The 25,748-nt window shown below is 44.5% G+C and overlaps 1 protein-coding gene across 1 annotated transcript in view; it reads right to left on the minus strand.

The window, feature by feature from the left end:
• Positions 1–978: 978 nt before the first annotated feature.
• Positions 979–25,748, minus strand: part of CFAP251 (cilia and flagella associated protein 251) — a 30,434-nt gene continuing 5,664 nt past the window's right edge. Inside the window, 18 exon segments of the mRNA XM_087703472.1 lie at positions 979–1,486; positions 3,323–3,424; positions 3,561–3,789; positions 4,579–4,722; positions 5,521–5,611; positions 9,832–9,995; positions 10,648–10,762; positions 12,281–12,465; positions 15,297–15,470; positions 17,017–17,168; positions 18,823–19,070; positions 19,273–19,464; positions 20,711–20,922; positions 21,721–21,765; positions 22,598–22,675; positions 24,738–24,818; positions 25,624–25,680; positions 25,682–25,733. Of these exon segments, the coding sequence (XP_087559598.1) occupies positions 1,320–1,486; positions 3,323–3,424; positions 3,561–3,789; positions 4,579–4,722; positions 5,521–5,611; positions 9,832–9,995; positions 10,648–10,762; positions 12,281–12,465; positions 15,297–15,470; positions 17,017–17,168; positions 18,823–19,070; positions 19,273–19,464; positions 20,711–20,922; positions 21,721–21,765; positions 22,598–22,675; positions 24,738–24,818; positions 25,624–25,680; positions 25,682–25,733 (2,488 nt within the window). The 3' untranslated portion in view covers positions 979–1,319.

A 25,748-nucleotide genomic window follows, 5' to 3' on the forward strand; every position in this document is an offset into this window, starting at 1 on the left:
AGATATAAGAGATTAGATAGATATAGATAGATAGATATAGAGAGATAAGAGATTAGATAGATAGATATAAGAGATTAGATAGATAGATATAAGAGATTAGATAGATAGAAGATAGAGATGTACTGTAGATAGATAGAGCTAATGAGAGATATAGATATAGCTAATGATAGATAGAACTAATGATAGATAGATAGAGATATAAGAGATTAGATAGATAGATAGATAGATAGATAGTAGAGAGAGATGTACTGTAGATAGATAGAACTAATGATAGATAGATAGATATAAGAGATTAGATAGATAGATATAGATAGATAGATGATAGATAGATAGATAGATAGATAGTAGAGATAGGTAGGTAGATAGATAGATAGATAGATAGATAGATAGATAGATAGATAGATGATAGATAGATAGAGCTAATGATTGATAGATAGATAGATAGATAGAGCTAATGAGAGATATAGATATAGCTAATGATAGAACTATTGATAGATAGATAGAACTAATGATAGATAGATAGATAGATAGATAGATAGATAGATAGATAGATAGAGATATAAGAGATTAGATAGATAGATAGATAGAGCTAATGATTGATTGATAGATAGATAGATAGATAGAGCTAATGAGAGATATAGATATAGCTAATGATAGGTAGAACTATTGATAGATAGAACTAATGATAGATAGATAGATAGATAGATAGATAGATAGATAGATAGATAGATAGATAGATAGATAGATAGAGATATAAGAGATTAGATAGATAGATAGATAGATAGATAGAGCTAATGATTGATAGATAGATAGATAGATAGATAGATAGAGCTAATGAGAGATATAGATATAGCTAATGATAGGTAGAACTATTGATAGATAGATAGAACTAATGATAGATAGATAGATAGGGAGGGAGGGAGGGATCCATCCAAATTTTGATCTGTGGGAATGCTATAATAGTCGTAACTGTGAGGACTGGTCCTAAGCCACTTTTTTCAGGACCATTATAACTTTAAACGGCCAGTAAGTGAATCGCTGTTAAGTTGAGGACCACATGTCAAAAGATCTGGGAAAAGATCTGCATCGGCACTTCTCACTTCGGATGAGTGACAAGAACTTCCCAAGGTTTATAAATACAAAGTCTGCAACGACCGGTTTTTTTTTCCTTTAAAAAAAGCAAACGAATACCAACAACTTTTATTTTCCGTTCCCATTGAAACCAAAACGGTTGTTTTTCAAAAAAAAAATAACAAGTCGTAAATCTGAGGATGGAAGACAACAATCCAAGGCGGAAAAAACGAGACCGAGGATGTAAATCACGAAGTCTTCAGCGACAATAAACTGCTATTCGTGGCCTCGTCCGAGGTTTGCGTCTCCGTTGCCACCTCCGTGGGTTCCGGCACGGGTAAGGCCAGGACTTCCTTTGTGAAGTAAGCAGCCGTCACTTCCTCGGGGATTTCTTCCTCAATTATGTCCTCTGAACCTGCGAAAGAGAACGGAGGACGCTAGGATTTTTGGGAACCACGCAAGGAATCTACAAGATCAAAGCTACATTGAATTCGTGGCACGACAAAACCGCGGTCCACCAAAGCGCGCCCGATTAAAGCGCGTACCTGACGTCACCAGCAGCGCGACAAATACGACCGCGGAGATTTTAAAAAGCGATTTTAAAGCAAGCCGATTCACGTAAAGGTAAGGGTTAGGTTTAGGGTTAGGGTTAGGGTTACGTTAAGCGTTAGGGTTAGGTTTAGGGTTAGGTTAAGGGTTAGCGTTAGGTTTAGCGTTAGGTTAAGGGTTAGGTTTAGGGTTAGGTTAAGGGTTAGGTTTAGGGTTAGGTTTAGGGTTAGGGTTAGGTTTAGGGTTAGGTTTAGGGTTAGGTTTAGGGTTAGGTTTAGGGTTAGGTTAAGGGTTAGGGTTAGGTTTAGGGTTAGGTTAAGGGTTAGGTTTAGGGTTAGGTTTAGGGTTAGGTTTAGGGTTAGGTTTAGGGTTAGGTTAAGGGTTAGGTTTAGCGTTAGGTTAAGGGTTAGGTTAAGGGTTAGGGTTAGATTTAGGGTTAGGTTTAGGGTTAGGTTAAGGCTTAGGTTTAGGGTTAGGTTTAGGGTTAGGTTTAGGGTTAGGTTAAGGGTTAGGGTTAGGTTTAGGGTTAGGGTTAGGTTTAGCGTTAGGTTAAGGGTTAGGTTAAGGGTTAGGGTTAGGTTTAGGTTTAGGGTTAGGGTTAGGGTTAGGGTTAGGGTTAGGTTTAGCGTTAGGTTAAGGCTTAGGTTTAGGGTTAGGTTTAGGGTTAGGGTTAGGTTTAGGTTTAGGGTTAGGGTTAGGGTTAGGTTTAGCGTTAGGTTAAGGGTTAGGTTAAGGGTTAGGGTTAGGTTTAGGGTTAGGTTTGGGAGGGTTAGGGTAAGGTTTTCGCTTTAATTTTAAGTTTACCGCTCACAGCGTGATGTTTTCGTCGCACTGTGATGACGTCAGGTACGCGCTTTTGTCGAGCGCGCTTTAGTCTACCGCGGTTTTGTGGTGGAACCCATTGAATTGATTATTTTTTTGCCCTTTAATTGCAATGCAGCTATTCTCATATTCCTGGGAAGGAGAGAAAGACAGAGAGAGGGAGAAGATCCCAATAGGGACATATTTCCGTCCTTTCCTCGCCCCCCCCCCCAGGTACTTGGATAGGAGACCACTAAGCGATCCCCGGGCTCTAAGATGAACTTGAAAATTAGGCGGAGAATCCGCAAGGAAGTAGTAGGAAGCCAATGCCGTAGCATGCCAAGAAAAGCAGGTTTCTTTCCTCAAAAAAGTTGAGTCCAACTTTATTTTTAACAGTGGACAAGTACTGCTTTGTACCCTGAGTTTTATCTAGGGGGAAATGGCCTGTTTTTGGGGGCTTTTAACATTCATTTAGATTCGCCTGGTTGGGTTTCCCTACAATTTGATCTCTTGTTTCGCCCTAAATGTATTTCGCTCCTCTTTTACTTCCTCTGGGAGGGGCCATTCACCGTCCACCTCTGGCCTTACTCCCAAGTCGACCCCTGTTCTTTTAGCTGTTCCCTTCGTCTGGCAACACACTGGGAACAGGCTCCAGCTGTTCCTCGCTGCCTCGCTGACATCTGACTCCAAAGGCAATCGGACGTCCCTGGCCCCCTCTCTGCCTCCGACACAGAGCCTTCCGCAGAGCCTTCCCCAGACTCCAGGACTGGCCCAGGTTCCTCCCCAACCCTCCTCACTCTCCGGATCTGCTGCCAGCTCTGCTAGCCGCTGGCGGGCCGCAACAACAGCCACAAAGCGCAAAGGATTCCCCATTTTTGCAAGCGGGTTTGTGGTTCAGCACCTGTGGGGTCATAGCTGCCGGCCTCCACACGGCCGCCCTCGGGGTTGAAGCCCAGAAGCGTGGTGAGGTACTCGGCCAATTCTTCTTCGGAGAAATGCTCTCCTGCTCGAGGAAAACGAGAAATCAATCGGTCACCTCAAACGATCAAAATCAACAACGTGTCCCACGGTTTCACATGCACGACGTCCATGCAGGCGCACACGCACGCGCGCGCGCACACACACACACACACACCGACCTTTGTGCTGCAGCAACAGGAGGAGGTCATCTCGGCTGATGGTGGCTTCCTGGTCCTGGTTCTCGTAGCCCAAAATTTCGAAGGCCTGCTGAATTTCCTTCGAGGCCAGGCCGAAGGCCGGTCGGTGGTTAACGTACAGCTTGATGAAGTCCCCCAAATTAATCTGAGTGACCTGCTTCCCGGTGTCCAGGAACTCGCTGAATTTGACTTCGTTCAGCATGTCTTCGATCTGAGAGGAGGAACGAGAGCTGCCATCAGCTCCGAGAAATCTTCCAAAACCTGGTCTGGTGGGATGGGGGCTGCTAAGACTCCCCGATGAGATTTTATTCGCTGCTCATTTTATTTTGGGATGCGGCGGCTCGGGGGGCTACGACGCTGAGCGTGTCGATCGGAAAGGTCGGCAGTTCGGCGGTTCGAATCCCTAGCGCCGCGTAACGGAGCGAGCTCCCGTGACTCGTCCCAGCTTCTGCCAACCTAGCCGTTCGAAAGCAAGTAGAAAAATAGGCACCACCTTTGGTGGGAAGCGAACAGCCTTCCGTGCGCCTTTGGCGTTGAGTCGAGGTGGCGCAGTGGTTACGGTGCAGTACTGCAGGCCACTTCAGCTGACTGTTATCTGCAGCTCAGCGGTTCTAATCTCACTGGGTCAAGGTTGACTCAGCCTTCCATCCTTCCGAGGTGGGTGAAATGAGGACCCAGACTGTGGGGGCGATATGCTGACTCTGTAAACCGCTTAGAGAGGGCTGAAAGCCCTATGAAGCGGTATATAAGTCTAACTGCTATTGCTATCATGCCGGCCACATGACCACGGAGACGTCTTCGGACAGCGCTGGCTCTTCGGCTTTGAAACGGAGATGAGCAGCGCTCCCGAGAGTCGGGAACGACTAGCACATATGCGCGAGGGTGGCCAGCATGACTAAATGCCAACATTTTTGGCAGTACTGCTGGAAGCAACATACCCCTGCTCCCCACCCACCCCCTGAAAACCCTCCCCGCCCCCTGCCCCTGAAAACCCACTGACCTGGTCCTCGGAGGGGTAAAACCCCATCGCCCGGATCACGAAGGGCAGCTGCTCCAAGGGGATGTAAGTGGAGACTTTCCTAGGTTCCATGGTGTCAATGCCTTGATGGACCAGCTGGGCGTAGTAAAAATAGTCTTCCAGCTCCTGAACGTGTGCAGAGGATTTTGAGCGTGGCAACAACAGCGTGCAAAAGAGAGGCAGCCCAGGGCCGACGGCCACAATTCAGCCCCAAAACGTCCCGTCGCTAAGCGAGACGGTTCTTAAAAGTGAGCAGTTTCCCTGTCTTACGACCTTCCTTGCCACAGTTGCCACAAGCGCCTCACTTAAGTTAGCCACGCGGGCGTTAAGTGAATCCCGCTTCCCCACGGGCTTTGCTCATCGGGAGGCCGCTAAAGGTGACCCCCCACACACACAACGGGACCCTGCAACCGTCATAAATGTGAGTCAGTTGCCCAGTGGCTGGATTTTGATCACGCGAGCCACGAGGAGGCCGTAAGGATTGTCTGGAAAGCGGTGCGTAAGTCCCGTTTTTCCAGGGCTGCTGTAAGTTCAAACGGTCACTAAAATGAACGTTGTAAGTCGAGGACTGCCTGTAATACAACATTTGGCTTGGAGTTCTGTCTCCATCAGCCTCTAGTGCAGTGTTTCTCAACCTTGGGGGCTTTAAGTCTTGTGGACTTCAACTCCCAGAATTCCCCCAGCCAGCTGTGCTGGCTGGGGGATTCTGGGAGTTGAGGTCCACAGGACTTCAAGTCACCAAGGTTGAGAAATGCTGTTCTGGGGTCTCTTTTCCCCCCATCCTCTGAAAGGTTTTTATTTTACAAAATAAATAAAAAAAATAAAATAAAACCGTATATTTTCCCTCTATTTTTTACGGCCGCTGTCGTCCTGGGGTGTCTTTTTGGGCCGTTAACCGGAATGCCAAACTTGAGGTGATTTTACCTTGAAAAAGGCGCCGTCTCTGCCTCCTTCCAACAGGTTGTAAAACGGGATCAGGTCTTTGCCTCCCAGGAAGACAGCGGCATCCAGAGCGCTGGAGAAGGAGGCAGGGGAGAAGGGGGGGGTCCCCGGTCAGAAGGGCCTGCAGGGAGGGGCTTGGGTCCTCACCTGCCTCCCCTCGGCCAGAAGGAAATCAATGCTCCCCCCCCCACACACCTTGGAGGAACTGAGAAAACCTCACAGAATAGAGTAGAGTAGAGTAGAGTAGAGTAGAACAGAACAGAACAGAACAGAACAGAACAGAATAGAATAGAATAGGAATAGAACAATAGAATAGAATAGGAATACAACAATAGAATAGAATAGAATAGAATAGAATAGAATAGAATAGAATAGAATAGAATAGAATAGAATAGAATAGAATAGAATAGAATAGAATAGAATAGAATAGAATAGAATAGAATAGAATAGAATAGAATAGGAATAGGAATAGGAATAGGAATAGAACAATAGAGGAGAGGAGAGTAGAGTAGAGTAGAGTAGAGTAGAGTAGAGTAGAGTGCAGTGCAGTGCAGTGCAGTGCAGTGCAGTGCAGTGCAGTGGAGTGGAGTATAGAGTAGAGTAGAACAGAACAGAACAGAACAGGAATAGAACAATAGAATAGAATAGGAATAGGAATAGGAATAGAACAATAGAGGAGAGGAGAACAGAACAGAACAGAACAGAATAGGAATAGAACAACAGAATAAAATAGGATAGAATAGAATAGAATAGGAATAGGAATAGGAATAGAACAATAAAGTAGAGTAGAGTAGAGTAGAGTAGAGTAGAGTAGAGTAGAGTAGAGTAGAGTAGAGTAGAGTAGAGTAGAGTGCAGTGCAGTGCAGTGCAGTGCAGTGCAGTGCAGTGGAGTATAGAGTAGAGTAGAACAGAACAGAACAGAACAGGAATAGAACAATAGAATAGAATAGGAATAGGAATAGGAATAGGAATAGAACAATAGAGGAGAGGAGAACAGAACAGAACAGAACAGAATAGGAATAGAACAACAGAATAGAATAGAATAGAATAGAATAGGAATAGGAATAGGAATAGGAATAGGAATAGGAATAGGAATAGAACAATAAAGTAGAGTAGAGTAGAGTAGAACAGAACAGAACAGAATAGGAATAGAACAATAGAATAGAATAGAATAGAATAGAATAGAATAGAATAGGAATAGGAATAGGAATAGGAATAGGAATAGGAATAGGAATAGGAATAGGAATAGGAATAGAACAATAGAGGAGAGGAGAACAGAACAGAACAGAACAGAATAGGAATAGAACAACAGAATAGAATAGAATAGAATAGAATAGAATAGAATAGAATAGAATAGAATAGAATAGAATAGAATAGGAATAGGAATAGGAATAGGAATAGAACAATAGAGGAGAGGAGAACAGAACAGAACAGAACAGAATAGGAATAGAACAACAGAATAGAATAGAATAGAATAGAATAGAATAGAATAGAATAGAATAGAATAGGAATAGGAATAGGAATAGGAATAGGAATAGGAATAGGAATAGAACAATAAAGTAGAGTAGAGTAGAGTAGAGTAGAACAGAACAGAACAGAATAGGAATAGAACAATAGAATAGAATAGAATAGAATAGAATAGGAATAGGAATAGGAATAGGAATAGGAATAGGAATAGGAATAGGAATAGGAATAGGAATAGGAATAGAACAATAGAGGAGAGGAGAACAGAACAGAACAGAACAGAACAGAACAGAATAGGAATAGAACAACAGAATAGAATAGAATAGAATAGGAATAGGAATAGGAATAGGAATAGGAATAGGAATAGGAATAGGAATAGGAATAGGAATAGGAATAGGAATAGGAATAGGAATAGGAATAGAACAATAAAGTAGAGTAGAGTAGAGTAGAACAGAACAGAACAGAATAGGAATAGAACAATAGAATAGAATAGAATAGAATAGAATAGAATAGAATAGAATAGGAATAGGAATAGGAATAGGAATAGGAATAGGAATAGGAATAGGAATAGGAATAGGAATAGGAATAGGAATAGGAATAGGAATAGAACAATAGAGGAGAGGAGAACAGAACAGAACAGAACAGAATAGGAATAGAACAACAGAATAGAATAGAATAGAATAGAATAGAATAGGAATAGGAATAGGAATAGGAATAGGAATAGAACAATAGAGGAGAGGAGAACAGAACAGAACAGAATAGGAATAGAACAACAGAATAGAATAGAATAGAATAGAATAGAATAGAATAGAATAGAATAGAATAGAATAGAATAGAATAGGAATAGGAATAGGAATAGGAATAGGAATAGGAATAGAACAATAAAGTAGAGTAGAGTAGAGTAGAGTAGAACAGAACAGAACAGAATAGGAATAGAACAATAGAATAGAATAGAATAGAATAGGAATAGGAATAGGAATAGGAATAGGAATAGGAATAGGAATAGGAATAGAACAATAGAGGAGAGGAGAACAGAACAGAACAGAACAGAACAGAATAGGAATAGAACAACAGAATAGAATAGAATAGAATAGAATAGGAATAGGAATAGGAATAGGAATAGGAATAGGAATAGGAATAGGAATAGAACAATAGAGGAGAGGAGAACAGAACAGAACAGAACAGAATAGGAATAGAACAACAGAATAGAATAGAATAGAATAGAATAGAATAGAATAGAATAGGAATAGGAATAGGAATAGGAATAGGAATAGGAATAGGAATAGGAATAGGAATAGGAATAGGAATAGAACAATAGAGGAGAGGAGAACAGAACAGAACAGAATAGGAATAGAACAACAGAATAGAATAGAATAGAATAGAATAGAATAGAATAGAATAGAATAGGAATAGGAATAGGAATAGGAATAGAACAATAGAGAGGAGAGGAGAACAGAACAGAACAGAACAGAATAGGAATAGAACAATAGAATAGAATAGAATAGAATAGAATAGAATAGGAATAGGAATAGGAATAGGAATAGGAATAGGAATAGGAATAGGAATAGAACAATAGAGGAGAGGAGAACAGAACAGAACAGAACAGAATAGGAATAGAACAACAGAATAGAATAGAATAGAATAGAATAGGAATAGGAATAGAACAATAGAGAGGAGAGGAGAACAGAACAGAACAGAATAGGAATAGAACAATAGAATAGAATAGAATAGAATAGAATAGAATAGAATAGAATAGAATAGAATAGGAATAGGAATAGGAATAGGAATAGGAATAGGAATAGGAATAGGAATAGGAATAGGAATAGGAATAGGAATAGAACAATAGAGGAGAGGAGAACAGAACAGAACAGAATAGGAATAGAACAACAGAATAGAATAGAATAGAATAGGAATAGGAATAGGAATAGGAATAGGAATAGGAATAGGAATAGGAATAGGAATAGGAATAGAACAATAAAGTAGAGTAGAGTAGAGTAGAACAGAACAGAACAGAATAGGAATAGAACAATAGAATAGAATAGAATAGGAATAGGAATAGAGCAATGGAGTAGAGTAGAGTGGAGTGGAGTGGAGTATAGAGTAGAGTAGAACAGAACAGAACAGAACAGAACAGAATAGGAATAGAACAATAGAATAGAATAGGAATAGGAATAGAACAATAGAGTAGAGTAGAGTAGAGTAGAGTAGAGCAGAGCAGAACAGAACAGAACAGGAATAGAACAATAGAATAAAGTAGAATAGAATAGAATAGAATAGGAACAGAACAATAGAGTAGAGTAGAGTAGAACAGAACAGAACAGAACAGGAATAAAACAATAGAATAGAGTAGAATAGAATAGAATAAAATAGAATAGAATAGAATAGAACAGAATAGAATAACAGAGTTGGAAGGGACCTTGAAGGTCTTCTAGTCCAACCCCCTGCTTAGGCAGGAAACCCTACACCACTTCAGACAAATGGTTTATCCAACATCTTCTTAAAAACCTCCAGTGTTGGGGCATTCACAACTTCTGGAGGCAACTTCTGTTCCACTGGTTCATTGTTCTCACTGTCAGGAAATTTCTCCTCGGTTCTAAGTTGCTTCTCTCCTTGATTAGTTTCCACCCATCACTTCCTGCCCTGCCCTCAGGTGCTTTGGAGAATAGCTTGACTCCCTCTTCTTTGGGGCAGCCCCTGAGATATCAGAACCTAACTTAACCTAACCTAACCTCCAGCTCTGGTGTTTCTGGCAACCTGAAGATGGGTGGGCTTCAACTTCCAGAATTCCCCAGCCGGTCAAGGTTTACATCCCTGCCCTCAACTACTCACTCGAGGTTCACGTCCCACTTCATCACCGTTGAGTCGCTGCCCCCCGCCGTGAAGAGGTAGCGTCCGGTGTAGGAGCAGGTGAGGTCGGAGACCCCTGCAGGGTGGCAGATGAACGCCGAGGACTTGTGCGGGTTTCCATCGACGGGTAGGATCTGCAGGCCAACCTAGAGGAGAAGAAGATGGGAGAGAGAACCTGCCTGGAGGAATTTGAAGTCCACAAAGGAATGGTACCTTCTGTTCTTCCCAAGAGCATGAAGCAAACTCCTGGTATTGACCAAAACCCCTTTTATTAATTGACTGCAAATTCTGCTCATTTATATCCAGCAAAGTCTTTCAAGGGAGGATTTATAGTCACAGACCTCATCTGGCTTGGAGAGCTGCCAGGTGGAGATCTGCAGAACTTGGCAAGGATTCTCGGAGAGTCACGAACCAATTAGGCAAACTAATTGTTTCCTGCAAACTCCACTCCCCTGTCGCTCCTCTTTTATTCCCTCTGGGAGGGGCCATTCACCGTCCACCTGTGGTTTACTCCCAAGTCGACCCCTGTTGTTTTAGCTGTTCCCTTCTCCTGGCAACTCTGCGCATGCGCACACTGGGAACAGGCTCCAGCTGTTCTTCTGCCTCACTGATGTCCGACTCTGAAGGCAGCTGATAACTGTCGGACGGCCCTGGCCCCCTCTCTGCCTCCGACACAGAGCCCTCCTCCGAGCCTTCCCCAGACTCCAGGACTGGCCCAGGTTCCTCCCCAACCCTCCTCACTCTCTGAATCGGCTGGCCACTGGTGGACCACAACACCACTGTGTCCCTTCCCTGTACCTTTTCCTTTGTGATGTAGGCCAGGTAGCGCTTCTGCGGATCCTGGTCCTCGCCCAACGGAAGGACGACAAACTTCCCCAGAGGAGAACCGTAGGTGGGTCCCAAAGCTGTCTTCCTACGAGAAGCACGTCGTGAAAAAACTTTGACAAGCCCAACCAGCTCATATCAAGCCCAGGCCCTTCTCCCATCGGCTCTGCTGCCTTACCGTCCCAGGTTAGAACCTTGACTAAGTCATGGTCGGTAGCCTTGGATTTGATAAAGCAGGACTATCTGAGCTGGCCCCCAATCTGAACTGAAAATCGCTCTAGTATCCATAATATTTAATACAATACAATACAATAGCAGAGTCGGAAGGGACCTTGGAGGTCTTCTAGTCCAACCCCCTGCCTAGGCAGGAAACCCTATACGGTTTCAGACAAATGGTTATCCAACATCTTCTTAAAGACTTCTAGTGTTGGGGCATTCACAACTTCTGGAGGCAACTTGATTAATTGTTCTCACTGTCAGGAAATTTCTCCTTAGTTCTAAGTTGCTTCTCTTCTTGATTAGTTTCCACCCATTGCTTCTTGTTCTACCCTCAGGTGCCTTGGAGAATAGCTTGACTCCCTCTTCTTTGGGGCAGCCCCTGAGATATCGGAAGACTGCTATCATGTCTCCCCTGGTCCTTCTTTTCATTAAAATAGACATACCCAGTTCCTGCAACCATTCTTTACATCATCATTTAGGATAGAATAGCAGAGTTGGATGGGATCTTGGAGGACTTCTAGTCCAACCCCCTGCCTAGGGAGGAAACCTTATACGGTTTCAGACAAATGGCTATCCAGCATCTTCTTAAAGACTTCCAGTGTTGGAGCATTCACAACCTCTGGAGGCAATTTCTGTTCCACTAATTAATTGTTCTCACTGTCAGGAAGTTTCTCCTTAGTTCTAAGTTGCTTCTCTCCTTGATTAGTTTCCATCCATTGCTTCTTGTTCTACACTCAGGTCCCTTGGAGAATAGCTTGACTGCCTCTTCTTTGGGGCAGCCCCTGAGATATTGGAAGACCGACCGACCAACCAACCAACCAACCAACCAACCCAACCATCCATCCATCCATCCATCCATCCCACCAACCATCCCATCAACCATCCATCCATCCAACTGACCGACTGTCCGTCCATCCGTCCGACCGACCGATCAACCGACCAACCGACCAACCAACCCAACCATCCATCCATCCATCCATCCATCCATCCATCCATCCATCCATCCCACCAACCATCCCATCAACCATCCCATCCAACTGACCGACTGACCGTCCGTCCGTCCGACCGATCAACCGACCGACCAACCTAACCAACCAACCCAATTATAGTTCACCTTTTCTTCAGAAATCCCAGTTTCTGCTTTTCCTCAGAAACCCAGCTCTCTTTCTTCCCCAAATCACAACGACGACAACCCCATGGTGAGGGGGGGTGTCTATTGCCCAGAGGGGGACGCCGGCCCAAAGTTACTCACTGTGTGTCTGTGACTGAGGGGTGTGTGTATGTGTGTGTGTCTCCCACTCCTAGTCCATTCCCACCTCCTTACAGGCCGGAGCCTGACTCTTTGCAGACACCCACTCGCCCCGGGGACTTTCCCCAGCGAACTTACCTGCACAACTTGGTGGTCACGTTGTAAAGCTTCATTTTGTAGTGATCGTTGGCAGTGAGGAAAAAGTACTCGGTTGTGATTGGGGGATACCAAGCGATGTACGTGGGGACGGCGCTCTGCTCAATCCGGTCTCTCCGGATCACCACCAGCTCATCTTTGACGGTATGGGCCAAGTCGTATTCCACCTGAGAAGGAGACCAAGCAACGCGGATCCAGCCATCGCACCGTCAAGTGTTTTCTTTTTGTGTTTTTGTTTTTTTAAATAAATTTTTATTTTAAACACATAAGCACATCAACAGAAACAAACACATAAAAACAACGTAGGAACAAGAAGTTCCATCATATATCATACAGCAGTTCAGTTTCTTTGCAGTTAGTGTTTTCCCTACTATGCATTTCTATCTTGCGTTCATAATCTCCTTGTTCGTTATCCATTTGTATGTACAATTCTTTATTTGTGTTGCATTTGTGCTGATAAATAAATAAAGGGAGACTAGTATAGATCTATTTCAAGCTATTTAGCTCTCATCAGCTAGCCATACCCTTACTGGGATTTGAACCTGGGCTGTATTACATATTAAGCAGTTGTGTTAACCACTAAGCCACAAGGTTCTCCTCCTTTATCAACTTTAATAGATTTATAAATAAATTCTTTATTTATTTATACTTAGCTACTTATGACCAAATATTATTTACCTATATTATGCTTTATATTTTTACTGTCATTTATTCTCTTACATACAGTTATAGGTATACATTCACATAGTTATTCTTTTTCTTTGCCATTCTTATATTATTATTATTATTCCATTTAAAAGGTTATAAGGTATAATTTGGAATGTATTGTTTATAGCAATAGCAATAGCAGTAGACTTATATACCGCTTCATAGGACTTTCAGCCTGCTCTAAGCGGTTTACAGAGTCAGCATATTGCCCCCAACAATCCGGGTCCTCATTTTACCCACCTCGGAAGGATGGAAGGCTGAGTCAACCCTGAGCCGGTGAGATTTGAACCGCTGAACTGCTGATCTAGCAGTAGCCTGCAGTGCTGCATTTAAACACTGCGCCACCTCGGCTCTTTTACCATCCTTCGCACCTGCTATGACACCACCTTATTTTCTCTTTCTTTTCTTTTCTCCCTCCCTTCCTTCTCTACTTCCTTCCTTTCTCTTCTCCTTCCCCTTCTTCCTTCCCTTACTTCTCCCCTACTCCTACCCGCTGTCTTCTCCTTCCTACCCTCTCTTTTCTCTCTTCCTCCCTCCCCTCCTTCTCTTTCTCTCCCTCCCACCCACCTCTCACTACCTCTTTCTTCTTCCCCTACCTCTCCTCCACATATCACCTTATTTTCTCTTTCTTTTCTTTTCTCCCTCCCTTCCTTCTCTACTTCCTTCCTTCCTCCGTCCCCTTCTTCCTTCCCTTACCTCTTCCCTACTCCTACCCTTTTTCTTCTCCTTCCTACCTTCTCCTTCTCTTTCTTTCTCTTCCTCCCTCCTCTTCTTCTTTTTCTCTCCCTTCCACCCACCTTCCCTTACCTCTTTCTTCTTCCCTTACCTCTCCTCCACACTTCTTCCTCTCCTACTATATCTTCTTCTCTTCCTCTCTCTTCTGCCCTCCACTCCTTTCCATTCCTTCGTCCCTCCATTCTCTACTTCCTCCCTCCCCTCCTTTCCTTCCTTCTTCCCTTCCTTCGTCAAGTGTTTTCTTGATTGTTCCAGAGGTGTTCCAGAGTGGCACGACTGGGTCTAACTATCGGTTAGGCAAATGGACCACGAGTGACCCAACTGAGTTGGCCAACATGTTGAGCCAAGTGTTGGCTGCTTGTACCTTTCAACTCCAAAGCCAATCGAGTCTTCCGGTTGAGGTTGGGACTTGGTGGCCACCTCTCACTACAGATCCAGAATACTCCTGATTCGCATCTGGCCTTCTTGACCCACCTTTCTCCTTTGGCCAACCTACGTTGTTCTGAAGGCACAACTACCAAGGTTTGTTGGTCCTGAAACTATTCCAGGTGGAGAGACTCCAGTCAGGTAGCCCGTTTTTACCAGGTGCACCAGTGGTGGGTTTCAAAATTTTCCCGAACCTACTCTGTGGGTGTGGCCTCTTTTGTGGGAGTGGCTTGCCAGCCATGTGACCTGGTGGGAGTGGCTTGCCGGCCATGTGTTTTCTTTCTTTCTTTCTTTCTTTCTCTCTCTCTCTCTCTCTCTCTCTCTCTCTCTCTCTCTCTCGCCTTTCTTTTGTCTCTCTGTCCCTTTTTCCTTTTTTTCTTTCATCTCTCTCTCTCTTTTTCTTTCTTTTTTCTTTCTTCCTTTCTTTCTTCCTTCCTTCCTTTCTTTCTTTCTCTCTCTCTCTCCTTTCTTTTGTCTCTCTGTCCCTTTTTCCTTTTTTTCTTTCATCTCTCTCTCTCACTTTTTCTTTCTTTTTTCTTTCTTCCTTTCTTTCTTCCTTCCTTCCTTTCTTTCTTTCTCTCTCTCTCCTTTCTTTTGTCTCTCTGTCCCTTTTTCCTTTTTTTCTTTCATCTCTCTCTCTCACTTTTTCTTTCTTTTTTCTTTTTTCTTTCTTTCTTTCTTCCTTTCTTTCTTTCTTTCTCTCTCTCTCTCTCCTTTCTTTTGTCTCTCTGTCCCTTTTTCCTTTTTTTCATCTCTCTCTCACTTTTTCTTTTTTTCTTTTTTCCTTTCTTTCTTTCTTCCTTCCTTTCTTTCTTTCTTTCTTTCTCTCTCTCTCCTTTCTTTTGTCTCTCTGTCCCTTTTTCCTTTTTTTCTTTCATCTCTCTCACTTTTTCTTTCTTTTTTCTTTTTTTATTTCTTTCTTTCTTCCTTTCTTTCTCTTTATCTGTGTGTGTGTGTGTGTGTTTGGCAGTGGTGGGTTTCAAAAAAATTTGGAACCTCTTCTGTAGGTGTGTGGCCTGCTTTCTGGGTCCACTGGTGGAACCTCTTCTAACAGGTTCGGTAGATTTGACGAACCGGTTCTACTGAACCGGTGCGAACCGGTAGGAACCCACCTCTGAGGTGGACTTACCAAGAGCCGGTCTTCTCCAAGACTTAAGAGCCGTGGTTCACTACTATCTAGGTGTACCCCAAAAAGAAGGGTCCGAATCGGCTTGTAGTGGGAGTGGAGGGCAGCCAGCCTCTCCCAGCCTATCTTTTCCTCCACGACAACTTTTTTGTAAAGGTTCAACGAGATGTTTTCATCCTAAAAGACGAGAAAAATCGAGCAGAAAAGAAAACCAGTTATCGAAGTTCACACAGGTTTTTTTTTTCAAGTTTTTTTTTTTTTAAATTAATACAAATTATACCTATTATAGGAACAAAGTGTCACCTGGGTCTTTCATAGTTTTATTTTCACCTTCAGCCAAATTATTCTCTTCCATTATTTTTCATCTTTGTGCTCATTTTTTCTTACTACATAAACAATCTCTTCGACTGCCCCTTCACAGTTCCACCAAATTTCCATTTTCTTGTTTTAGCAGTTAGCAGTTCGACTTATATACCGCTTCATAGGGCTTTCAGCCCCACAGAGTCAGCATATCGCCCCCACAGTCTGGGTCCTCATTTCACCCACCTCGGAAGGATGGAAGGCTGAGTCAACCTTGAGCCGGTGAGATTAGAACCGCTGAACTGCAGATAACAGTCAGCTGAAGTGGCCTGCAGTGCTGCACCCTAACCACTGTGCCACCTTCTTATTTTCTCCATTGATAGATTTTGCTACAAACAGCGTATATCCTCTAATTCAATTTAAACCTAGAGCGCATTTATTTCAGTTTTTCCTACAGTTAACAAGGTACTATAATTTCTTTATTTCTTAATTAGTAGCACAACCATAACACTCTTACTACTATTCTCTTTAGTTCTACTAACGTAATTCTTTTTCCCTTTCTTTCCCTTTTGGGCATTTTCTCTTGGGCTCCAAAAAATCCCAGTTTTAATTCTTTTCCTTCTTCTCCCCCTAACTTCTTCTTTTTCCTGTTTTTGTGATTGTTCCATCTTTTTTTTCAGGGTGTTTCCTTTTATTATTCTAGTACCTTTCCCCAGGATTTTCCCTCTTCTCCTCCTCTCCTTACTATTATGTGGTTTCTTTTTTTGGGGGGGGGTGGTTGAATCTCCCCCTTTGCTTGCTTTTTCTTTGAAAAATAGGTTTTTCAAGTTGCCAGTTTTTAAGGAAACACACTTTCAGAAGACAGAGATATAGAGATAGATAGATAGATAGATGATAGATAGATAGATAGATAGATAGCAATAGCAATAGCAATAGCAATAGCAGTTAGACTTATATACCGCTTCATAGGGCTTTCAGCCCTCTCTAAGCGGTTTACAGAGTCAGCATATCGCTCCCACAGTCTGGGTCCTCATTTCACCCACCTCGGAAGGATGGAAGGCTGAGTCGACCTTGAGCCGGTGAGATTTGAACCGCCGAACTGCAGATAGCAGTCAGCTGAAGTGGCCTTGCAGTACTGCACCCTAACCACTGTGCCACCTCGACTCAACGCCAAAGGAGCACGGAAGGCTGTTCCCTTCCCACCAAAGGTGGTGCCTATTTTTCTACTTGCTTTCGAATGGCTAGGTTGGCAGAACCTGGGACAAGTCACGGGAGCCCCGCTCCGTTACGCAGCGCTAGGGATTCGAACCGCCAAGCTGCCGACCTCCTGGAAAATGAACCAGGAGGTTATACCGAGAACTAGGGGTGGCCCGTAGGGGGCAGAAGCGGGACAGGGTCACGGAGAAAGAGCTTCGCTACTCACGGCTGTGGCGAGATATTCAGAATCGTGGGAAAAGCTCATGATAGTGATGGATCTTTTCGAGTATTGGAAAGGTTCTGGATGGTCGTTTTCCAACGATATGGAATCCAGGATATAAAGACTTCCATTCCGAAAGCCGACAGCAAGCAAAGAACCTAAGATGGACGTTAAAAAAAAAACAAACCCAAAACAGTTGGTCCAAAATACGGGAAGTTTCTGGAGATTATGGAGACACTGTTTGTTCATAAGCCAGGACCGTCCTCATCAACCACAGGTGTCAAGAGTGGGAAGTAGAGGAGAGAAGAAAGATAGGAAGAGAGGGACAGGAGAGAGGGTGAAGGGGGAAGATGAGGTGTATAAGGAGGAGTGGTAAGGGGAGAGAGGAGAAGGAGAAAGGAAGGGGAAGAAGAGTAGAAAATGATGGAGGGAAGACAGGATGTAGAAGAGTCGGAAGTAGAGGAGAGAAGAAAGATAGGAAGAGAGGGATAGGAGAGAGGGTAAGGGGGGGAAGATGAGGAGGATAAGGAGGAGTGGAATGTAGAGAGAGGAGAAGGAGAAAGGAAGGGGAAGTAGAATAGAAAATGATGGAGGGAAGACAGCATGTAGAAGAGTCGGAAGTAGAGGAGAGAAGAAAGATAGGAAGAGAGGGATAGGAGAGAGGGTGAAGGGGGAAGATGAGGTGTATAAGGAGGAGTGGTAAGGGGAGAGAGGAGAAGGAGAAAGGAAGGGGAAGTAGAGTAGAAAATGATGGAGGGAAGACAGGATGTAGAAGAGTCGGAAGTAGAGGAGAGAAGAAAGATAGGAAGAGAGGGATAGGAGAGAGGGTGAAGGGGGAAGATGAGGTTTATAAGGAGGAGTGGTAAGGGGAGAGAGGAGAAGGAGAAAGGAAGGGGAAGTAGAGTAGTATGGAAGCGGAAATACACCAATGAGAGGAAGAGTGGGAAGCAGAAGGGAGAAGAAAGGTGGGAAGAGAGGGATAGGAGAGAGGGTAAGGGGGGAAGATGAGGAGGATGAGGATAAGGAGGAGTGGAATGTAGAAAGAGGAGAAGGAGAAAGGAAGGGGAAGAGGAGTAGGAAAGGAAGATGGAGGGAAGATAGGAAGTAAGAGAGAGGTAGAAGAAAGAGGTGTATGGAGAGTAGAAGAGCTAATAAGGGGTGTTAATCTTTTTGGGGCGTTGAGGACAAGAGGAACTGATGTAATCAAGATGAATTGATGTGAACATTTAATAATACAATATGATGTTGGCTATGTAAAAGTATACATGTGATTATGTGACATGAAAATGGAAAAAAATAAAAAACTTAATAATAATAAAAAAAGACCCGGGGGACGGATCCAGTGCTGGCATCTGGCCCGCGGACCGGCCCTGGAAACAGCGGACCGGCCCGCGGTGCCTCCGCCAGTGAAAATGGAGCTCGGGAGTGCTGCGAGCTACTTCCAACTACACAAATGTCAACCCGGAAGCTTTAGGATAGGGAGGGGTGGGAATAGAGATAGTTAGGGTGTGGTAGCCAAAGCAAAATACTTTCTCTTGGGAACCAAGGTCGTTCCTGCAGGTGCTCGGAAGGAGGGGACTGAAGTCACCTAGCAACCACAGACAGCAGTATCCCGATTGGACCACGAGCGTTTCGAGAAAGGGACGAACTTTCACTTTTAATCGGGTGAAAACATCTGGAATACCCAGGGTTGGTTTTTAACCAGCTTGGGCCCAATATGTCCCAAGATAATTGTTCTTTGAGGAGTTTGCCTGCTACGAATGTGTTCCTTGGCACCCTGGCCACAAAAATACGAGAAGGACGGGCGATTACCGTCGTGATTGTAACAGAGGCAGCTGATGCTTTCGCCTTTAAAGATTCGGCTGACGAGGTATTTGTTGAGGAGGTAGCTCCAGACTTTCAGAAGGCCACAATAGCTGCCCTTGGCCAACAGAGGTTTGCAAGGGTGGCAGGCGATGGTGTGAACCGCGTCCTTGGGTTCCTCCAGGCACTTGGTGACTTGAGTTCCCTCCGTCTTGACGTGAACCACTACGGCGTCCGCAGTTGCCAGGATGAAATTCCTGCCCCGGGGGAGCAAAAGGTTGCAAATTTTGGAACCCCCCCCCAAAACCCCTAAAGGAAATTTGCGTTCTTTCCCCCCAGCCTGCAGTGGGGGGGCGGGGAGGGAGGGGGCGCGCGTTCCATTCATTCAAACCCCCTCCCCCATCGTGGCCAACGTTTTTTTTTTTTTTTAAATCTCTGCAAGGCAGTAAGTTAGTTCACCTAATAATGAAGAAATTGCCGGACAAGGTGGACGATTCGGGGTACTTGGTGACGTCTTCAGGAGAGGCGGGTTTTTTGGAGAAGGAGAAAGAGCGGATGGGTCCCAGTTTGAACTGGCTGTACCAGTGCACCATCTGCAAGTCCCCGTCGTAGAATTTAATGTGACCTCTGACGTCGCAGGTCACAAACAACCTGGGAAGAAGACCGAAGGATAAAGAAATCAGTGTGTGTGTGTGTGTGTGTGTGTGAGTGTGTGAGTGTGTGTGTATCTGTGTTTTTGTGTGTGTGTGTGTGTGTTTCTCCTTCCCAGCCTGCCGGGTTCTCTTTTATTTTCATTTTCTATTTTTTTTTTTTACTTTTTTTTCTTCTTTTTTTTTTGGTAAATATGTTTTATTTTCATTTCATTTCGTACAGTCACATATATACTGTGCATAACTGGGGCATATAACATTGAACAATAAACACAGCCCTCCCTCTTGTCAACAATACCCCCCAAAATACAAACCCAATACACCACTTCGACCCACCATACACCCTTTCTTTCGCCCCCCTCCAACTTTCCTTCTTCCCTCCATCGTTGCCCTCTATCCTACTTCCCTTCCCCCTCTATCACTCCTCTCTCCCAATACACTCCCTCCCTTCCTTCTCACCCTCCCTCCATTCCTCTCTCCCACCCTCTCTACCCCTCTTTCTTCTTTCGCTCTACTCCTCCCTTCGGTGTATCTCTGCTATCTATCAATATATTCAGCTTGTCTTATTTTAACACTAGAGTTAAAGAGCAACAGTATACAAGTGCAATCGTGTTATTTTAAAATCTAACATGTACTGTATTTCCCCCCTCCCCCCTAAGACCCCACCTCCCTTCCCTCCCCCCCCCCCCCCCCGACTTCCCAGAGCCCGTACACGGTATAGCTTTTTAACAAACACAGTCTAAAATTTGGAAATTAAAGGGGAAAAAAAGAGTCAATAAGATCTCTACGTTGAACTCAGCTTCTTGCTGTTACCCAAAGTTTAAACAATTTAACTTATTCCTAATCTTAAGCATAGGCTATCTGGAGTTTCTTAGTCCCATATTTGCTTTGTGTATAGTCAATCCATTTTTTCCAGTCTCGTTTATATCTCTCATTTGAGTGGTCCTTAACCCTGCCGGGTTCTCGAGGTGGGCCTGCCTTCAAGCAATGCCTGTTTGGGGTGCTGGAGTTTGAAAAACAAAATTAAAAACTCAAGTTTTGCGAATTGCACCGAGCAGCGTTTTTAACTGGGTCTCCTGCTCTCCAAAAACGCAGAATGGGTGCAAACTTGGGATGTTGAGCTTAGCCGCAGCACCCTCTGGTGGCCAAAAGAGGAAAATAGCATTTTAAAACCCTACCACCGTTTTTTCCCCCTCCCCTCTGGGTTCAGGGTAATTCCTCCACTTATGAAGTCGTGACCCGCTTACTCGTCCATGATGACCAGGAGGGTGATGGCGTCTTTCTGTAGATGCACCAGCTTGATGGATTTCATGTTGTACAGACGGTCGCACACGTTTTCCAACGGCGTGCAAATGGTGTCCCAGACCACCAGCTTCCCCTCCGAGGTGCCGGTCAACGCTTGGGAAGTACGGAAATGGAAACGGGATTGGCTGAAGAATCCAACCGCCTTGTTGAACGTCTGCAGGGGGGGGGATCACCGATCCAGGAATCAGGCTCTAAAACACCTACGCCAAAAAAACTGGGCCTGCAATTCCTACCAGATATACACACAGGGGTCCTTGGTTTATGGCCACAATCGAGCCCAACATTTCTGTTCCTAAGCAAGGAGGAGGAGGAGGAGAGGAAAGGGAAGAAGAGAAAGTGGAAGAATAAGGAGGAGGAGGAGAGGAGGAGGTAGAGGAAGAAGAGGAGGAGGAGGAGAGGAGAAGGAAGAAGAGGAAGGAGGAGGAGGAGGAGGAGAAGAGGAGGAGGTAGAAGAAGAAGAGGAGGAGGAGAGGAGGAAGAAGAGAAAGAGGAAGAATAAGGAGGAGGAGGAGAGGAGGAGGTAGAGGAAGAAGAGTAGGAGGAGAGGAGAAGGAAGAAGAGGAAGAAGGAGGAGGAGGAGAGGAGGAAGAAGAGAAAGAGGAAGAAGAAGGAGGAGGAGAAGAGGAGGAGGTAGAGGAAGAAGAAGAGGAGGAGGAGGAGAGATGGAAGAAGAGGAAGGAGGAGGAGGAGGAAGGAGGAGGAGAAGAGGAAGAGGAGGAGGAATGAGGAGAAGAGGGAGGAGAAGAAGAAGGAGAAGAGGAGGAGGAGGGAAGAGAAAAACAAGGAGAAGGAGGAAGAGAGGAGGAAGGAGGAGCAGAAGGTGATCTTGGCTTCCAGGGGTCTTTAAACCACCTTCACACATTTGTTACCCCTACAATGAGATACCGCAAAGAACACCCTCCATCACAAGCATTTCGCAGCCTCAAGTAGAGTTTGGGAGACATGGACTTACCTTGTCTGTCAAGAGGGGAGCACTGTAGAGCAGAGTGTTATCCTCCTGGGGAGACACAGAAAGAAGAGAGGGAGAAGCCTCTCAATCAAAGCTGTCCAACCTTAAGACTTGTGGACTTCAACTCCCAGAATTCCCCAGCCAACATGTGGGCATTCTGGGAGTTGAAGTTCACGAGTCTTAAGGTCGCGAACCACTGCTCTAAATGTTCAATCAACTCCTTTAGAAGGCATCTCCCTCTGCTCTCCAAGATATGGAAGACCCAAGGACACCTTTCCTGGACCTCATCCTTCAGAGCCTGAAGATGTCAGCTTCTGCTTTGCTGTCGCTTCAGTTGCCATGAAACGGGGAGGGAGGGCATGGTATTTGGGAGGGGTTACTCATTGTGCTGGAGGAAAGTTCTGGAGTTCATCGACTGATCGGACTGCGCATGCGTGGGTATTTCCCGCCTGGACTAACGGCACCGACATTCCATCTTCGTGATGCCTTTTGAAGTTATCTCACACCTGACACTTGGAAGACTTATGATTGGGCTGGGACTGTGATGCCAAGGGGTGGGGAATGGGCTATTCTATATATCAACTGCTTTCACGCCTAATTAATCAGACTTCGCTATGCATTGCCTTTAATCATTTTTAATTAGTAAAAGTACATTTGATTTCTACGCATGGAGTCTCATGGTCTTTCTTTCCTGATTAATAAATGGAGAGGAGCTGACAGAAGCAGACCATCAAGGACTTCTAACCGTCGACCCTGCTCGCTGGGAATTTGGGAACATCCATGGAAGATGCAGGTTTAAGAAGGTAGGTCTTTGAGTAAGATACCCAAAGAGAGCAGGGTTGGGTGTGTGTGTCCCAGTTGCTCACTCACTTTTACTCACCCATAAGTAGAAGACAACTTGAGTTTTGCTGTTGCTCACCAACTCCTTCGCAGTTTGGATGCTGAACTCAATGTAGTTCTGAAAGAAAGGCAAAATCCGGAGCATCCCCATCAAAACTGCATTTCGTACCCGGACACACAACACACAACCCAGTTTCGCTTCCCGAGCCTTTAGCAATTCCGACTGAAGGTATAAAAAACTTTGGGGGCATCAAACCCACCCGGGCAGAAGATGGCTTTTAAAGCTCGCCATTTACTGCTTTTTCCATTCCTGCCACAATAACGCTGGAAAAAAGCTTAAGAGGAAGGCAGAGAGCCGATGGGGAGGGAGTTTTTCCTCCCCTGCCAATATCTCGTGGGTCAGCTAGAAGGAAATCAGAGAGGAGAAGGAGAGAGGGAGGGGAAGTAGAGAAGAGAAGGATGATAGGGGGAAGAAAGGAGGTAGGGAGGAGGAGGAGAGAGGCCGAGGAGGCAAGAAAGCGATGGGATAGGACAGTGGTTCCCAAACTTGGCAGCTTTAAGACTTGTGGACTTCAACTCCCAGAATTCTCCAGCCAGGCTGGAGAATTCTGGGAGTTGAAGTCCACAAGTCTTAAAGTTGCCAAGTTTGGGAACCACTGGGATGGGGTATAAATACGGTGTATGGAAAACAGAAGAGCAAGTTGATGGTTAAGAGGAATTGATATAATATTGAATAATACAAAACAGCGTTGGTTACGGTGCAATGGTATACAGGCGGTTATTTGTATGAAAGTGAAAATAAATAAATAAAAAACTTATTTGAAAAAGGAGAAGAAAATCAGATCCATAAATGAAGCATTTTGCCATCGGGGGGTGCAATTTATGGGATGCATCCCGGAACGTTTGGGGAGTGAAAACGGCGGCTGTGTTGAAACATTGCTTACTTTCGCCGCTTCGGGAATTTCAGGAGTGGGAAACAGAATTAGTTAAAGATTGTATGATAAAGTGGGCCCAAAATATTGAAGAACCAATAATGTTGGATACATGGGAAAGAAACTGGGTAACAAATGTGAAATTCACACAAGCTCAAAACCTGAGAGAAAATTTTTATAAGATGTTCTATAGATGGCATTTAGATCCTAAAAAGCTGGCTTCTATGTATCCGAACTTACAGCCTAAATGTTGGAGAACTTACAGCCTAAATGTCTCTCGATGCTACATATTTTCATATATGGTGGACCTGCCAAAAGGTTAAGGCATTCTGGATAAAAATATGGTGGGTTATGCAAAATATTTTTTAAAAAAGGATAAAGTTTACTCCTCAGTTATTTTTACTAGGTATATGTACTGACTTTACAGTGGTAGAGACTAACTTGATTCTGCACCTAATAACGGCAGCAAGACTGTTGGTGGCGCAATATTGGAAGAAGGAAGACTTGCCTACAACTCAAGAATGGGCATTGAAAGTCACAAACTTAGCCGAGATGGCTAAAATATCGGCATATCTTAAAAGATCACTCAAATGAGAGATATAAACGAGACTGGAAAAAATGGATTGACTATATACAAAATAAATACGGGACCAAGAAACTCCAGTTAGCCTATGCTTAAGATCAGAAATGATTTAAATTGTTTAAAGTTGGTTCAGCAAGAAGAAGCTAAGGTCAATGTAGAATGTTATTAATTTTTTTTATTTCTTTTTTTTCTCAATAGATTTTAGACTGTGTTTGTTAGAAATCCATACCGTGTACGGGTTCTGGGAAGTCGGGGGGGGGAGGAGGAGGGGGGTTGGGGGGGAGGGAGGGGTATATATTAGGCTAGACAAGAATTTGGTGGTAAACTAGAATTATTTTGACATACAAAAAATTGTACTTCGATGTCTTACTGATTGAGGAATGATGAAATGTTTGCCTTAAAAGAAATAAAACTTTTGAAACAGGAGAATTTCAGGAGTGGGGGGAAAAAACCACAGCTAGAACGAAGCAAATGCTAATTTGGTCAAAAGAATGTTTTAGAAGAAAAAAACCCCGGCTATGAGTCAAAAGTTTATCCACCTTCCTCGGCCCCACAAACTCGTATTTATGCCCGACCAAATTTTGCACAGGGTAAAAAAAAAATTAAAAATAAATCTTAATAACCGCTGCGTGACTCTTCCACGGCCCACAATCCGAAGGTCTCACCTGGAATCCAAATTCAGGTGGGATCTCCACACTGCAGAAAGGCTTGGTGTCCAGAGTGGTCCACTTCCAAATTGCAACTTTCTGAGATAAGGAGGAAAACACCATGGATTTTATTTTATTTTATTTATTTATTAGATTTATAAGCCGCCCAATCCCGGAGGATGGTGGGTGGGTGGGTGGGCGGGCAAGAGGACAGATTGCGTTTCTAAATGACCAAGGAGACTGGTGTTCCTAGCCACAGGCTGTTGTGGCCCGCCAGCGGCTAACGGAGCTGGCAGCGGATTCGGAGAGTGAGGAGGGTTGGGGAGGAACCTGGGCCAGTCCTGGAGTCTGGGGAAGGCTCGGAGGAGGGCTCTGTGTCGGAGGCAGAGAGGGGGCCAGGGCCGTCTGACAGTTATCAGCTGCCTTCGGAGTCGGACGTCAGTGAGGCAGAAGAACAGTTGGAGCCTGTTCCCAGTGTGTTGCCAGACGAAGGGAACAGCTAAAAGAACAGGAGTCGACTTGGGAGTAAGGCCACAAGTGGGCAATGAAGAGCCCCTCCCAGAGGGAATAAAGCAAAAGGGGAGTGGAGTTTGCAGGAGACTATTAGTTCACTTAATTGGCTCGTGATTCTCCGAGGCTCCTTGCCAAGTTCTGCAGAGATCGGCCTGGCAGCTCTCCGAGCCAGAGAAGGTCTGTGACCGTAAATCCTCCCTCGAAAAACTTTGCAAGATGGGAATGAGCAGAATTCACAGCCAATTCCTAAAAGGGATTTTTGTCGGGACCAGGAGTTTGCTTCATGCTCTTGGAAAGCCTCGGTCAGAACAGAGATTCCGAACCTCCCTTGCCTCCCAACTCCCCTCCCTCCAAAACATTTAAGACACTCTAGAAAATCCTTCTCCTTTACCTGCACCTCTTCGGCTCCAACGGTAGCCAGGTACTTGGAGTCATGAGACAGGGTGATGGGCGCTGACTCCCCCTTTGGGGTGGCTGTCGAAGATGGTGTGGACAGGAATCCTGAAGAACAAGATG

This window comes from Thamnophis sirtalis, unplaced genomic scaffold, assembly GCF_051295495.1.
Source record: "Thamnophis sirtalis isolate CommonGarterSnake01/CBP01778 unplaced genomic scaffold, rThaSir2_p1.2 scaffold_2, whole genome shotgun sequence".
NCBI lineage: Eukaryota > Metazoa > Chordata > Lepidosauria > Squamata > Natricidae > Thamnophis > Thamnophis sirtalis.